The following is a 15066-nucleotide window of genomic DNA, read 5'->3' as shown; positions in this document are numbered from 1 at the left end:
TATCCATCAACTAGTCAACAATTTTTCCTTTATATATGGAGAGGGAATCAGTGAGGATATTATTGTATGATTTATATGATACTTTTGAGAAGATAACGTAATATTTGACATGTGTAATTCCATAAATTGTTTAATCTGGTATTTATATTTCTATATTATTCAATATGGTATTAGAATTATTAAATCATATGTTTAGTATTTTGCTTTTAATTTAATTTTTTTTTGTTTTATTTAGTTTTTCACCTTATATTATCCATGCAGACTTCATGATTTGGAAAAAAAAATTATGTATCGAATTTTTATTGGTTAGTTTAACAATTCACTAATGTTGTTTACACCGAGTATCATAATAAAGACACATATTGATAGTTTATGGCAATACGGGTACTATACTAAAATATATATTAATAGCTCAAGTATCACATTAAACATTTCAAAGTAAAAATATCACATCAAATATTTTATAAAAGTATAGGTACGAAATGCAATATTATCTGTTTTTTTTTTTTTAAGGTTCCTCAACCCTAGAACCAACCCTAACATTTCCAAAAGTTGAAGATTTTAAATTCAATTTTTTTAGTAAAAATAATGGAAAATTTTTCATGAACCTATTTTATTTAATACACTTGCTACTACCATAGAAAACAAACTTTAAAAATATCTTTTATTTAATTCTAATATGCATTTTTAATCTTTTATTTCAATCTAATATTAGTCGTATTGCATAGTTTTTATATTATTTATTTTTAATATTATTTTTTTATAATTTTTAAAAAAAAAACCTATTCACTTAAATAAAATAATCACAAATGCTAATATCCAGGAATGATGCTTTTTGAATTACTTTAAATTTAAATTTCTTTAATATTTTAAGAATTTTCGTACAAACAGAATGTAAAATTTGAAAAAATATCCTCAAAATTTTCTAAATCATTCAAAAATCATAAGGAGAAATACCAAGTCTTCAACTTATATTTGAATCACACAGAAATATCTCACAAATCTTTAAGTTTAGTTAATTTAAAAATAAAAACAATATTTTATATGCATGACTCTATATTGAGTTTTGATTTTGTTATTATTAAAAATATTATATATGAATTAAGAATCGGAAGAAATTATTTTATAAACCATTCTTACTACATTATTTATGGTCCCTACCAATTAAATAAAGATATAATATCATTTTTTTGATAATAACATTTTTAAGTCATTATCTTTATAGCTCCATCAACCGTCAGAATAAAAAGTTTGAGTACATAAGGGCGTTGGCTAATTCAACATGTTTCCGGAAAATTTTTAATTAATTTTTATTCACTCAATAATTTACCGGTTTAGGCATAAACTACATATTAGATACAATCAACCTTTTTTATAATAGTCATCTGCCATAATAACATTTCGTTATAACAACAAAGTTTCTAGTAGAATCAATTTTTATGTTTTATTTTTAACCCTTTATAACATTTTTTCACTTATAAAAGCATCAACCATAATTATGAAGTACATTATTTATTAAATTAGTTCTCTATAATAATATATTGTTTAAAGCCTATTAATTATAATTTATTAAAAAAATATTAATTTAATAAACTGTTTAAATTTCAGAAGAAAAATCTATTAATATTATTTTATTAAATGAAATAATCTTCAATGAGTGGAATTAAAGATATCAATTTAATAAACTATTAAGTTCTCTAATTAAATATTCTACCATGAATTTAGAACATCATAAGTTAGTAAATTGATTATTTGAATTTTATTAGATCACGATAAATTAATTAATTTAATTTGATAAACCGTATTGATTAATTTAATTTGTTAGATTTATTAACATCATAGTTAATCATGTGAAAGAATGCAAAATAAAATATGCATAAAACCAATAATGCATGCACTTGCTATACGTATTTTAATTTTGTTGATTTGATTCCACTTTCTTTTTTTTCTTAAGCACAATTTTCAGGTTTTCATTTGGTAGAAATTCACGATATAGATTCTGTTATAGGTTTACAACACTTATCTCTCTATAATAGTATATTGTTATAAGTGTGTATCAGTCAACTCTCTATAACAAGCAAAATCTTGACAAGCAAATGGAGTTATTATAGAGAGAGTTGACTGTATATGCTGAAAGGGACAATATTCCATAAATATTGAATAATTTAAAAAATTAAGTATACCATTATTGGATATATGCTCCAATGAAATAGCACAAGTTTATTTATTTAATTTTTCAAATTAAAATACATTGAAGATCATACTTTCAAACACGTCTAATTCAAACGGTGATATGTATGTTTAGCATAAATGAGTCAAACATCATAGTTCATGAGGCCGAGTTAGACCATATACAAACTCTTCAGTTTATTATAGTTCTACTCATTTAGACATTATGAGATTGGAATGGTAAATGAACTGAGTTTAAATGAATGAATTTCTATTTATATTCCTTTGTTTATTTTTAAGCTTATTCATATCCAATTTATATTTGTTAAGAATTTTAAAATTTTATTCGGATTCATTTATTTAAAATTATATAAGCTTATCTCCAGTTGTTTAAGTTGAATGAGGTTAGTCGATTATCACTTGGAAGTTGTCAAAAAAAAATCCTTAAATCATGAAACAAAGACATTTGTGGAAACATTACTGCCATAGTGATGGAACTTAGAGATGCTGATTAACGATCTTGACAAACTAACAGAGGGAGAGAGAGCTCAATTCAGAGGAGCTTACTCTTGAGAAAAATACCCAACAAGCTTCCACTAAAAAATCCTAACAAGGTGTGGAGGGTACAACCCCTCCACATGCTAAGACTTCATAGAGTATTGAATTTGTTACATATATCCTATTCCAGGTACTTGAAATTCTAAAATTCCAATTTGGGAATCTTTAAATTTTCAAAAAGTTATATGATTAATTTAGGAAACATTTTTATGGAATCTACAAATCAAGTTCAAATGATTCTATGGCCATTCCAAAGCTAACAACATACTATAAAATCTAACGAAGGACCTCAACTAATAGTCTTTACAAGATAGATATCCTTTAGTGATATATAGACTATTACCATTTTGATCTGCAGGAAAAAAAAAGTTGATAAATAGCTTAAAATTTAGACTATTACACAATAAACACAAGGCAGTATGCAGGTTACAAAGAAGGCGACCACCCCATTATTTATTTGCAGTTACTGTTTTGAGGTTTATCTGGTAAAATCATTGAACTCCTTTCTGATACTCGGGCTCACAGAATTCTCCTCCAAGATCATCACAAGCCTCTCCTATGAACACCCTGAAATATTCATCAAGTATCATATATATATTATTATTAATGGAAATAAATGAAATGAAAGTGCAAAATTCAAGATCATCATCATCTTACGTCTTGGGACTGTTGTACTCCAAGTATTCTCTGTCAACCTGCTCTGAACCTGTCTTACCCTTATTGCTTTGTGTTTGATCTGGCTTTAGCTTCACTTCAGGGAACATCTCAACATCACAGGCTTCTCCTCCAAGTGTATCGCATGCCTCAGCTGGAAATACTCTGCAACAACAACAACAACAAAAAGCAAGTCGATGCAGGACACAGATGATCACCCTGGTTAATAAAAAAGCCGGTTGAGTCAATGTAAAGTTATACTTACGATGCCGTGGAGCTGTAATCAACTGTTGAGTTATCCTGTCCAACAGGTGATGCTTTGAAACCTCTTGGAGTCTGCAATTTTAGCATGGATTTACATGGCGGAAACAAGGGTTTTGTAGTTGTAACTATGGAGAGAGGTGAAGGTGCCAAGCTCAAGGCTGCCTGCATTTTTTGGTACGGGATCGTGTGTGACGCTGCAAGTACGAAAATGAAGTGTAAAAACCAGCTGAATTTATTAATGACATATGAATAGTAGATAAGGGTGATGGGAAGATATTTTAAAAATGGAGTGGATAAGGTGAACATTATCTAGTTTGAGGTGGTGGTGTCTCTAGAGTTCTCCAATCAGCTCATTTGCTTAGATTTTCTTTTACTATAAAAACGCCCAAGTATTTTGTCATTGATTAGTGAAAACAACCCCAGCTTAGAACTCGACAGATAGCAACTTATGCATCAAATTCAAACCCGTTTAAGCAGGAAAATTTGATGGCTCCCGGTTGTTGGTGTAGATTTAAACCTTCAAAAATGGGTTAAGGGGTTAGCCCAACACTGACCCTCGGCTCAAAATCTTTGCTGATCTTAGCTTGTGGACTGGTTTGTTGTCTGCAATTGAGGTTTTAAGAACAGAATAATTCTTTCCATTTTATTTACTTGTAGTCTTGTAAGTTTCTTTTAGAATCACAATCATCACTACAACTAGATATGACTGCCCGAGGACGTGGAGTTGAACTGACTCTAATGCTCGGTCTAGTTTCCCCCTCTTCAGCTTTTCTCTTGCTTTGCTCTGCTTCTGCAAAATTATATTATACTCGATTAAAGATAAAATATTCGTATCCGATACATATTTAAATAATAAAGATATCATCTCCCGAAAATACAAAAGAATAATATAGAATCAAAGAACGAATAAATAACATCAAAATTAGATGAACTGGGAAATGCATATAATAAAATTTTCTTGAAGTATTCATATCCGGCACTCAAATATAAGAATTTAACTTCCAAAAATCACCCAAATACATAAAATAAAATAAAACTTATAAAAACTGACCATACAAATGTCAAATACATACCCATATCCTTTTTAAATTTAAAAATTTAGGTCCATTTGTGGCTAAATTAGCATAATATGCTAATTTTTTAAATTAGGCGTTTGAGCCGTTTTAAACTTTAATTAGGGAAATAGATCGTTCTTAGGAGAGAGAGTGAAAGCACATCCAGTTGGGCCCGCTTTTTGCACAGATGATAGGAATTAGGGTTTTTTATTTTTGTAAGGTTAGGGTTTTTTGGGGTTTTTGGTTTTTTGAGTATTTTGAAAGTGTTCAGGGTTTTCGACTGAAACGGCGGAAGTTCTTAGGTAGCTTTGAGGGGTTGGGGATGTGATAACGTGCCTCAGCACACATACATTTCATATGTCATAGCGGGATAGGATCATCACCTGAGAAACCCATCGTGAGAAAATTCGATTTTAGGGTAATAATGCTTGATACGACCAGGGGTGGAAGTCTAGATGGGGGTCCCAATCGGAGGTCGTGATGCGATCACGGGTTCAAGTATAACTGGGGTCTCGATGACAGTTATTACGCAGTCAGGAGGTCAAGCATTTTGGATACCGCAAATGATGCCTTATAAATACCATACATAAGATTAAGGCCATAATCACACAGAAAAACTCTGGAGATTTCCATTATAATCAACGTGATTTTTTTCTCTATTTCCAAGCACCTGGTATCTTTAACCTTTCATTTTTCTCCGAAGGATGACACCAAGGTGGACACAAAAGAGCTCTTAGGTGGAGAGTGAATGTTCTGATAGAGTAGAGGTCAAACTCAGGTTGGTGCGACAACGGTTGTAGTTATTAATGGGTTATTTAATAACAACAATCGTCATCACCTCGAAAGGAGCATCACCTTTACTGTACTGCAAAAACCGCTCCCCAAGTCCTCTTGCATCCATCACGGTGCTAGCCTTCAAATAAGAAGGAATGTTTAGGTATCGGTTGTCTAAAAACGGAGAAAAAAATTACGCCAATTATAACGAGAAGCCCTAGAGTTTTTTCATATGATTATGCCATCAGGCTTATGTATGATATTTTTAAGGCAACATTTTTGGGTATTCGAAAAGTTTGATCTCGTTGTCGCGTAATGACCGTCAACTAACTCCCCTGTTATACCCTGATCTATGACCACATAACGGCTATTGATTGATACCTCTATGTCGACTTCCACCCTTAACCATAGAAAGCAAAATCAACCCATAACTGACTTCCCTAGGATAGGCTTCGGAGACAATGATCCCATCTCGACATGATATATGAAATGTGTGCGACTCGAAGCGATATCGCATCACTAACGACTCAAGAATACCTCAGACATAAACCAAATAATTTTAGTGACCGAAATTTTTAAAATTGAGAAATGGTTTATAGTGGAGAAATGGAGATGATTGGGGAGAAATTATATGATTCAAGGATGATAAAGCTTGGTGTGTATGAGCCCTTTTATAGCCGTAAGGAAGAGTCTGTTTGCAAAGAAAAACCTTGAAAGCATGCTACAGGAGTGATGAACATATTCTAAACGTGTTTAAAGCGTTCGAATTATTTGAAACATCAGGCTTTTCACCCCGGGAATAGAAAATTTGTTAGAGAAAGCTCACCCAAATGGATGAGCTTTCTCTAACAAATCTCCTTTCTTTTAAGAGTGAAAGTACTTTTTCAAATACCTGTAAAGCATGTTATGTAGCACAAAATCTCTCAGGAGCACAGGTGTGATGAAATTATATGACTTTTGAACGCTTTCTAAAAATTATTTGCACAATACAATATGCAACGAATGTATGCATTCGCAAACGAAATTCAAAACATGTATTCTCTTTCTCCCTACATAATTCTCTTATAAAAGAGGCGTAATTTTCATAACATAGACACGTATCAAGTTAATATCAAACAAAAGAACATTGTGTTGTGAGAGTTGTGTGTACTCCTTTGGATAACTTTCCACTTATTTTTTTGCATTTATTCATCCAATGTGTGATCGATACTGAAATGAGTCGACGAGTGAAATCCATTATATACTACGACGGTAATTTTGTATGAAATGATCCCATCTCGACGTGATATATGAAATGTGTGCGGCTCGAAGCGATATCGCATCACCAACGACTCAAGAATACCTCGGACATAAACCAAATAATTTTAGTGACCGAAATTTTTAAAACTGAGAAATGGTTTATAATGGAGAAATAAAATTGTAATATCAGACTATTTTGTTAAAATAATGTAATAGGTCAATTTTGGCCTGACTAAAAAATATATAATAGCCTATTACTAAACCCAGTTTTAAACCCAATAGCACCCTGACCCAATAACCAAATTACAAGCCCAATACCCAAACAACCCAAATACCTAACCCACTAGCCTAAAACACAAAAAAAAATGAACAGCAGAAACCTTTGGCAATAAGCAGCGGATCGGCGTCACCCTCGCCCCCACGTTGCAGCAATCGTCTTCACGCACGAACGCATAGCAACTGCCCACGTCGTCTCACCCACGTCTGGTAGCTTCGCACGATGCCCGTACCTGCAACAAGGCATGAAGCACGAATAGAAATAATAGCAGAAATTACGACAAATAGAGGAGAGTTTTTTTCGATAGTTTCTTTCTCCGTTGTTTCGGCTATAAAAAGGCCAATCAATCTCTGTAATGGGGAGCAAATTTTTGTACCGAAATCGAAAAGAAAATAGACGAAAAAAACATTTTTGAAGGTGACAGATTTTGGCTTTGTTTCTTCTGTTCTTTTTACTGTTTTTATTTTATTTTGTTTTTTTTCTTTTGTTTCTTAAAACAACAAATAAACAAAAACGAGAAAGGGAGTAAAGGAAACTTACCGGTGTGGCGTCGTTGAAGCTCCTTCGTTTCGTCGCCATTGGAGCAGGGGAGGAGCTTTCAGAGGGAGAGCATTACGGCGTAATATCAAAGAAAGAAAGAAAATGGTTTTTAGGGTTTAAAAAGGGGTTTTTTATATGATTTTAAGTTGTTGGGTTATTTATAATTTAGGCCCTTCATTTTTTTTATGGCTTTCAAAATCACTGTTTTCCTTTTTTATATTTTCATATTTTTCCATGAAACATTGTTAATGTTTTGATTTAATCCAATGTTGCGCAATGCTTTGAGTGGTTTGGGTAAATTGTTTTTTTGGTCCTCCCCCTGGTTGCGCGTGTTTAAATTACTCCATCTCTTATTTTATTTTCAAATTCAGCTCTCAAATTCTGTTTGGTATTTAAATTTAATCCTTAATTTGTTTTTTAGTTTTTTATTATATTGTTTATATTGTTTATTAGTATAATTATTATAATATTATTATTGCAAGTATATATTTGCGCATATATATGTTAATATATATATTCTAAATGTTTTAAATACCTATATGTAGTACGTATATATTTTATTATCATATCATGTTATTTTTATAGTTTATATATTTTTTATATACATTTATATTTTCATGTTTTATAATTCATATGTTTATACATTATTATAACGTGTACATGTATTTTTGCATTCTTTTCAAGGCTATTATAAATATTTTTCATGTTTTTATATTTACTAATACATTATACTTATACATTCTTTTTTTAAATGCATTAATATATTTTATATGTATTTTATTATTGCTTTTTATGACTTACGTTTTTTTTCTCTCATATCCATATACATATTTGCTAAAATTGTTTATATATTATGCTTATCTATACACATAATTTAAATTAAAATATTTGTTCCATATCGCATTGACATTTTTAACATATTTTTCAAATACATTTTGATTTTGTCAAAATATTAAAATCATTTTTTATGATTCAAAGGTTTTCAAAATAATAAACGATATTCAAAGTTAGAGATTTTCGAGAAAAATTGAGCCCTAACATATTGGATTCCGATTTTCTTTGTTAATTTCAAATAACTGAGAATATTCGTTATTTAAAATATATAAGTAAAAATCATTTTTGGGAACTTAATTTGTTATGTCCTAACGACATAATTGCTTCCTCGAAATGAAGATTTACTTATAAAGCAAAAGTGATATTCAAAATTCGGAGATTTTGAGAAATTGTACCCTAACGTATTGGGTCTCAATCTCTTTGCATGACTTGAATAATTGACTATCCTTTTCAGATTTCAATATTTGTGTTTAACAAAATCTTTTAAATTTTTGACACCAAGACATTAAATAATCAATTTGGTACCGATTTTTGGGCGTTATGAGGGTGCTAACCCTTCCTCGTGCGTAACTAACTCCCAAACCTATTTTCTTAAATTTCGTAGGCCAAAATTATTTTAAGTGAACCGATCACACCTCGATAAAGGATCAGTGGCGACTCCAATTTTTGTTTTTTTAAAGTCGATAACTAAAATTTTTGTTTTCAAAAAAATGGTTTCGATAAATAATAAATTATATTAATTATTTATTATAATTATTATATATAAATATGCATTTTAATAATATAAAGATATTTTAAAAAAATAAAATATAAAGAAATTATTATAAATATAATAATATTTAACTTGATTTAAATTAATTTTTATATAAAAATCACGTTAAAGATAAGTTTTTCTAAATTTAGTTTATGCTTTTTAAAACAGAATTTTTTTTTTTGAAAAAAAAAAGACATTTTCTATTGAGTTAAACTATTTTTTACAAAACAAAGCAGTAAATATTTTTTTGCAAAACAAATTGAAAAGGTTATTTGATACTTGCACATCAATTATGCTTTTAAAAGCACCGTCAACAACAATTAATTAATTGCTCTAAATTATGCAAATTAAAGCTTTGCTTCTTTTCTTTAAAGAAATTACTTTTACAAAAGCTATAAGGCGAGCCACATTGTTGGCCTAATATTCTTTTAAGAAACTTTTTAATCTTGGAAAAGAAGGGCAGTGTACAGATGTGCATTCTGCAAGGACTAGGATATATATATATCCATATATGTATGTATGTGTGTGTAAGTAATATATAAAACACAGCTGTAAGGGGATACATCTTGACTATGTGATTTGCCTCACCATACCATCCCATCCCATCCCATCCCTTATATCTGTTAAAAGTAAATATATCAGTCATCCAATTGAAGCATGCAGGTGCATGTGCATGACCTCCCTGTGCATTCTTTTGCCTTTTTTCAAGCTCCCTGTGCATGATATTACCCCTTTGAATGATTTCCCTAACTATTTCCACACTCATCTAATCTCTAGTCTAATCCAATGCCAGCTATCATCCCCTCCAAAAGTCCAAACCATAAAGTATTATTACAGATAAAATATGAATCATTTAGAAGCTGAAAGCATAGATAAAGTTTATTTTAACTTTATTTTCCCCTACTTAAACTGCTGTCGCCATGCAAATCTGTCAACTAGAGTTCTCATCACTGCAAGAAAAGTCAATATCCTACCTAACCTACAAACCCTTTCGTTGTACTTTCCCCAAAATGCTATTCAACCATATGCTTGAAATTCAAAATGAAGACAAAACTCGAAAGAGTTCTTTGTTAACTACAAGTTCAATTCCTTAGCAGGATGATGAACAATTGATTAGTTGAGTACTAGACCATACTGTTTACTTAGGAAACATTTTCAACCAACAATAGATATGGGGTCTTTGTGATGAAAAGCTGAATCTCAATCCTATCCTCTAAAAACCCATGAAAAAAACTACTATAACATGTTGATTGATATGGCAAAAGCATCCGTGATTTTCGAAAAGGTTTTCCCAACAAAAAGACAACTGAGAAAACCCCACCACGATTAGTTGTTTAAGAACACAATAATGAAGATGTCTCCCATGGTTATCAGATCAAATAGTCAATGCATGTACCAGAAATTTCTTTGCATACTATGCTGCAAGCCAAGTTTGTGATGGAAAAATAATCACTAAGACTTGAACAGAACACAAGGAACCAATGCTGCACAAAGAGCAAAGTGTTTGGTCCTCGACAAATTGCAAAAAGGTTAGAGTGAAAGTAACTTATAGACCAAAAATATCCAATTCCTAGAATATGCAAAGGCTTGAACATATATATCAAGTATCAACATACTTACATTTCCATTAGAAACTATGCAGCTGGGTTAACATGGTTACAAGCTCATCACTGGAAGGCCTATCATCAGGCGAATCCGATAGGCAGACAACAGCAATTCTCACTGCCATCAGCATCTCATCTTCCTCTACTTCTTCCCCAAGAATACTTTTATCTAAAGCTTCGTGTGCTTCCCCAGCCTGCTGTAAATGTCGGAGCCACTGTCCTAAACTCCCTCCACTCACTGCTTCCCGGAAAAATGAATCAGTGGGATATCTGCCAGTCAACAGGACACCCAATATCATCCCAAAGCTAAAGATATCACTCTTATCTGTGTACCTGTTGGAAATGAAATTATCCATCTTTGTTAGAACCAGCATGAGGTTTAATCCAATATGTGTCATTAGAAATAGTATCAGTAATTAATGCAGGTAACAAAACATTGAAGCACATTGATGCGTGGTAATAATAGAAAACCAATAGCATAGTCCAATCCTAATTGGGATATCTTGCTTCCATTTTACTGCAACATGTTTGCCAGAAAAAACAAAAGAGCACTGGTTCCAGGAGAAGACTAGAAAACCATAAGACCTATGAATGAGACCAATATATCTCTACTCTCAGTTGTTTAAAATTTAGTCCCAAAGTGAAAAATCATCTGCAGTGAACTCCGGGTTATTAATAAAGCCTAAAGATACTATTACCAGATGCCTGTTAAATATAATCCTTATAGAAGAAAAGATGCAGTAAGCTTTAATTAATGGCGGAATACTTTTGAGTACCTGCAGTTCTGTAAACACTCAGGAGCACAGTAACCAGAAGTTGCCCTATCTATATTAGGCATGAGCTTAGCCAATCCACAATCAGCCAACCTTGGTTCAAATTCAGCATCTAACATCACATTTGTGGGCTTCAAGTTGTAGTGCAAAATCTGAGGGACGCAAGTGAAGTGAAGATATTGAAGACCCTTAATCACCCCAACAGCAATCCTAAGCCTAACATCCCATCTAAGTTCCAGGTGATTTTCCCTAACTCCATTCATTGCATCCTCAAGGCTCCCCATGGGCATATAATCATAAACCAAAGAAAACCTATCAGATTCACGAACATAAGCTCTTAAACTCCTCAAATGCCTGTGCCTCAAACTAGCAAGAACCTCCAGTTCTTGTTGTATCCTCCTCTTCACCGACTTGCTCTGCATCTCCGGGGAACCACTGTCAAAGGGTTCAAGCACTTTGACTGCAACAGTGAGCCCGTTATCAAGAACCGTCTTATAGTACTTCCCGTTGGAGCTTGAACCTAGCAACTGGTTTTCATTTGCAAGGGCTGATTGGAGAGTCTTGGAAGATATTTTGGGAGAAAATATAACAGGACCTTTAAGGAATGGGGTTTGATTGATGTACTGAACAGCAATTTTGATCAATAAAGCAAAAAGAATAGCTCCAATCAATCCAGTTAAAATTCCCAGCACAATGCTGAGAATTACCCTTTTGAACCCAATCTTGAATTCTTGAGGCTTAGTAGCTGAAGAAGGCTGAGAAGACAGTTGTCTAATGAGTCTTTCTTTGCACTCTACAGGTGTTTGGTGTAAGCAAAGAAGTAGCAGCAAGAGTAAAGCCACAGTGACTATGCAACCCCTCATTTTCGCCATGGAAGCAAAAAAAAAAAAGCAGAGAATATGACACAAATGCACATACAAGGACGGTTCTTGTTGCTTATCTTAAAGCTTCAGAGCCACCACCATAACCCAATATCCAAAACCCCATAATAATGCTCCACGTTTCTTCAGCATCTTACAAGAACAGGACGGAACTCAAAGGGACTTAAATTTACTTACCCTGCACTAATACCAAAGAAAAAAGCTTCAATTTTTCTAATTCAAAAACTGGGGGACTCTCTTTAGTGTCCAACTTTTTTGGACGAAAATGACAAGAAAACCCTCCAGAGGACTTCAAATTTGGCGAGCAAATCTTATAAAGAAAGACGCAAAGAATAAATTCGTCACTGCGTTTTTATTTTTGTTCCTTCACCTGAAACTCCAAACGAATCGAATCTTCAAATTTCAAACAAAAATTTTCTTTTCAAAAAAAATATGCTCCCAACTTAAGCAACAGATAAGATAACAAGAGATGCCTCTCACATTTGACAGAGTATAACTTTCAGATATTGAATTTTACAGGGAAAAATATAAAAACCCAGATTTTAATTTCCCTCTGAAAACATAGCTACAAAGCTTTTCTTTTTCTAATTCCCAGTGACAAAGTAAGCAAGCTTTCGTTCTCTTTTTTTTTTCTTTTTCGATTTTGTTGATCAATAATTGTTAGGTTTCAAAACATCATAAGAAAACAATCAAGCACTATCTGTTTCCATTCATGAATAGTATAATTGTAAACAAAATCTGTGTGAGAAAAAAAACACCTTTTGGTTTTGTTTGTTTTCACTGTAATACTAAATTAGGGGGCAAGGTTTGGCATTGCCTTCGCGCCTTAGAGAAAGAAAGAGCAGAGGCAAAGCGTGGGGGTGGGGACGGGTGCCACGCAGGCGGAAGCATCGGTATCACGAGGCTAAAACAAAAGCAAGACATCGAAGTGTGTGAGTGAGTGAGGGACAAAGTACAAGGGAGGATCGTGAGCGTTGGTTGGGTTGGGAGATTAGCTGGCAGGCAATGGATCAGTGGCTTTAGCAGTGGCTGGGAATTTGTGCATTATGGTTTGCTTTTTCTTTTTTCTTTTTACAGTTTTTTTTCTTCTTATGGAATGTAATATTGTTTTTAGCTTAATTTCACATTTGGCCCATGAACTTGTCACCTCCTTTAAAATTGGTACTTATGGTCACGGCTAGTCCTGGCGCGCCACCCCTAAAATGTTAAATTTTATATTATTTTAAATGAGTATATGGTAAATTATACTTTAAATCCCGATAATTATAAAATTTCAATTTAGTCCTTTAAAATTTTAAAAAGACAAGTTATCAAAATGATAAAATAAAATACAATCAACCCTTTCAATAACATTTACATTTGTTTGCTAAAATTTTGAATGTAATAGAGAGGTGGTTATTATTCACCTATAACAACATTTGAGATTTAGATCATTTTTTATTTTTTATAAATTTTCAAATTAAAGAACTATAATATATTAATAATATTATAATCACAACCTTTGTAAGTTTGAAGCCCTAGATACACTTCAACCCGTGACCGTACAATCAACGTCAACTGGGACCTTGAATTGCAATGCAATCCCAACTTCTCAGGTGACAACTCCATCCTTAAATAACAGATGAAATTTGTAGGTCATTGCGCTCCACGACATCACTGTAAATTCAAATATACCTTAAAACTATAACAATATATATCTCAATCAGAGACAAAAATAAATTTGTAAACTTCTATTTCCAATTGCCAAAAAAAAAAACAACAACAACAAAGTGAAAACGCGCCTTGTAATATGTGTTTATATTTCTCTCTCCCCTAAAAACTCGTCCTATAAGACGTGTTTTCATTTCTCTCTCCAAAAATAATGTACCTCGGTAAATATAAAGAAAAGCAACCTATTTACTTAAATATTAAAAAAAACTTCCACATATTTCATTAATTTACCTTTATTATTCAGTGAGATTTAGATAAAATTAAAATTAAAATTTTATTTATTAAAAATTATTTTTATTTAATAAAATATAACTTAAATATTTTATTGCAATAATTTCTTAATCAAATTTTATTATCTTTATTTCACTTAGGAATAGAACTAATTTACTAACATTTGAGACAAGATAATTTATAGAAAACTATTTAGTAAATAGTGCACTTCATACTTTATGATTGTTATCGGTATAGAAGGTAAAAGTAGAACATAAAAAATTGATCTATAATAAACTTAGCTATTATAATGAAATGATGTTATAGAATGTGGATGTTATAGATAAAACTAACTATATTAGGAAGTTAAAGTTTTTCTTATGGTGATTTGGAATTATGTGGTTAACTAGTTAGACTTTTTTATGATGTTTAGGAATATCATTTTAATTGAAAACATTTAAATTGTGTTAAGAAAGATTTGGTTAATGATATGTGTTTGTGTTTGGGATTATATATATATGGTGCATTTTATTTTGTTTTATGGTAATCTTCAAATTATGTATTTTGTTGGGTGCGGTGTTAGTGTTTAGGAATTTGCCTTTGGTTCGTAACACTCTAAACTCGGCCTAGACGTAAAGATCAAGTCTAGGATGTCAAAAGAACTTGCCAAAAATAAATTCTCTTAAAACCAAATTGATAGACAAATAGATAAGTTTTTAAACTATTAACCATTCCACATAATTCAATTTTAAACCTTACAGTCGAGATAC

At 31.8% G+C, this 15066-nt stretch overlaps 2 protein-coding genes across 3 annotated transcripts; both read right to left on the bottom strand.

The window, feature by feature from the left end:
• Positions 1-3080: 3080 nt before the first annotated feature.
• Positions 3081-7678, bottom strand: LOC107898991 (light-regulated protein, chloroplastic). 2 transcript variants are annotated; one of them, XM_041090799.1, is made up of 6 exons: positions 7531-7678; positions 7094-7222; positions 5556-5613; positions 3647-4435; positions 3385-3546; positions 3081-3294 (listed from the first exon to the last, which is right to left on the bottom strand). In XM_041090799.1, the coding sequence occupies exons 4-6, from the start codon at positions 3949-3951 to the stop codon at positions 3219-3221; spliced, it is 543 nt and encodes a 180-aa protein (XP_040946733.1). In that variant the 5' UTR covers positions 3952-4435; positions 5556-5613; positions 7094-7222; positions 7531-7678; the 3' UTR covers positions 3081-3218. The 2 variants fall into 2 exon arrangements, with proteins under 2 accessions (XP_040946733.1, XP_016680069.2); XM_016824580.2 differs by lacking the exon at positions 5556-5613.
• A 2833-nt stretch (positions 7679-10511) lies between these two features.
• LOC107898993 (inactive leucine-rich repeat receptor-like protein kinase CORYNE) lies at positions 10512-13484 on the bottom strand. The gene is made up of 3 exons (XM_016824581.2): positions 13135-13484; positions 11499-12746; positions 10512-11055 (listed from the first exon to the last, which is right to left on the bottom strand). The coding sequence occupies exons 2-3, from the start codon at positions 12365-12367 to the stop codon at positions 10746-10748; spliced, it is 1179 nt and encodes a 392-aa protein (XP_016680070.2). The 5' UTR covers positions 12368-12746; positions 13135-13484; the 3' UTR covers positions 10512-10745.
• Positions 13485-15066: the final 1582 nt, after the last annotated feature.

This window comes from Gossypium hirsutum, chromosome D04 (genome assembly GCF_007990345.1).
Source record: "Gossypium hirsutum isolate 1008001.06 chromosome D04, Gossypium_hirsutum_v2.1, whole genome shotgun sequence".
NCBI classification, from domain to species: domain Eukaryota; kingdom Viridiplantae; phylum Streptophyta; class Magnoliopsida; order Malvales; family Malvaceae; genus Gossypium; species Gossypium hirsutum.
Note: the sequence above shows the minus strand (reverse complement) of the source record. Positions and strands in the feature narration are given on the sequence as shown.

Excerpts from the sequence above, each read along its gene's own strand:
- LOC107898991 (XM_041090799.1), bottom strand. The coding sequence starts at position 3,951 with ATGTTCACCTTATCCACTCCATTTTTAAAATATCTTCCCATCACCCTT. Across the intron at positions 3,547-3,646 it reads GATTACAGCTCCACGGCATC|AGTATTTCCAGCTGAGGCAT; the intron begins GTAAGTATAACT and ends TTGTTGTTGCAG. Across the intron at positions 3,295-3,384 it reads GAGTACAACAGTCCCAAGAC|GGTGTTCATAGGAGAGGCTT; the intron begins GTAAGATGATGA and ends TGAATATTTCAG.
- LOC107898993 (XM_016824581.2), bottom strand. The coding sequence starts at position 12,367 with ATGGCGAAAATGAGGGGTTGCATAGTCACTGTGGCTTTACTCTTGCTG. Across the intron at positions 11,056-11,498 it reads GAGTGTTTACAGAACTGCAG|GTACACAGATAAGAGTGATA; the intron begins GTACTCAAAAGT and ends CATTTCCAACAG.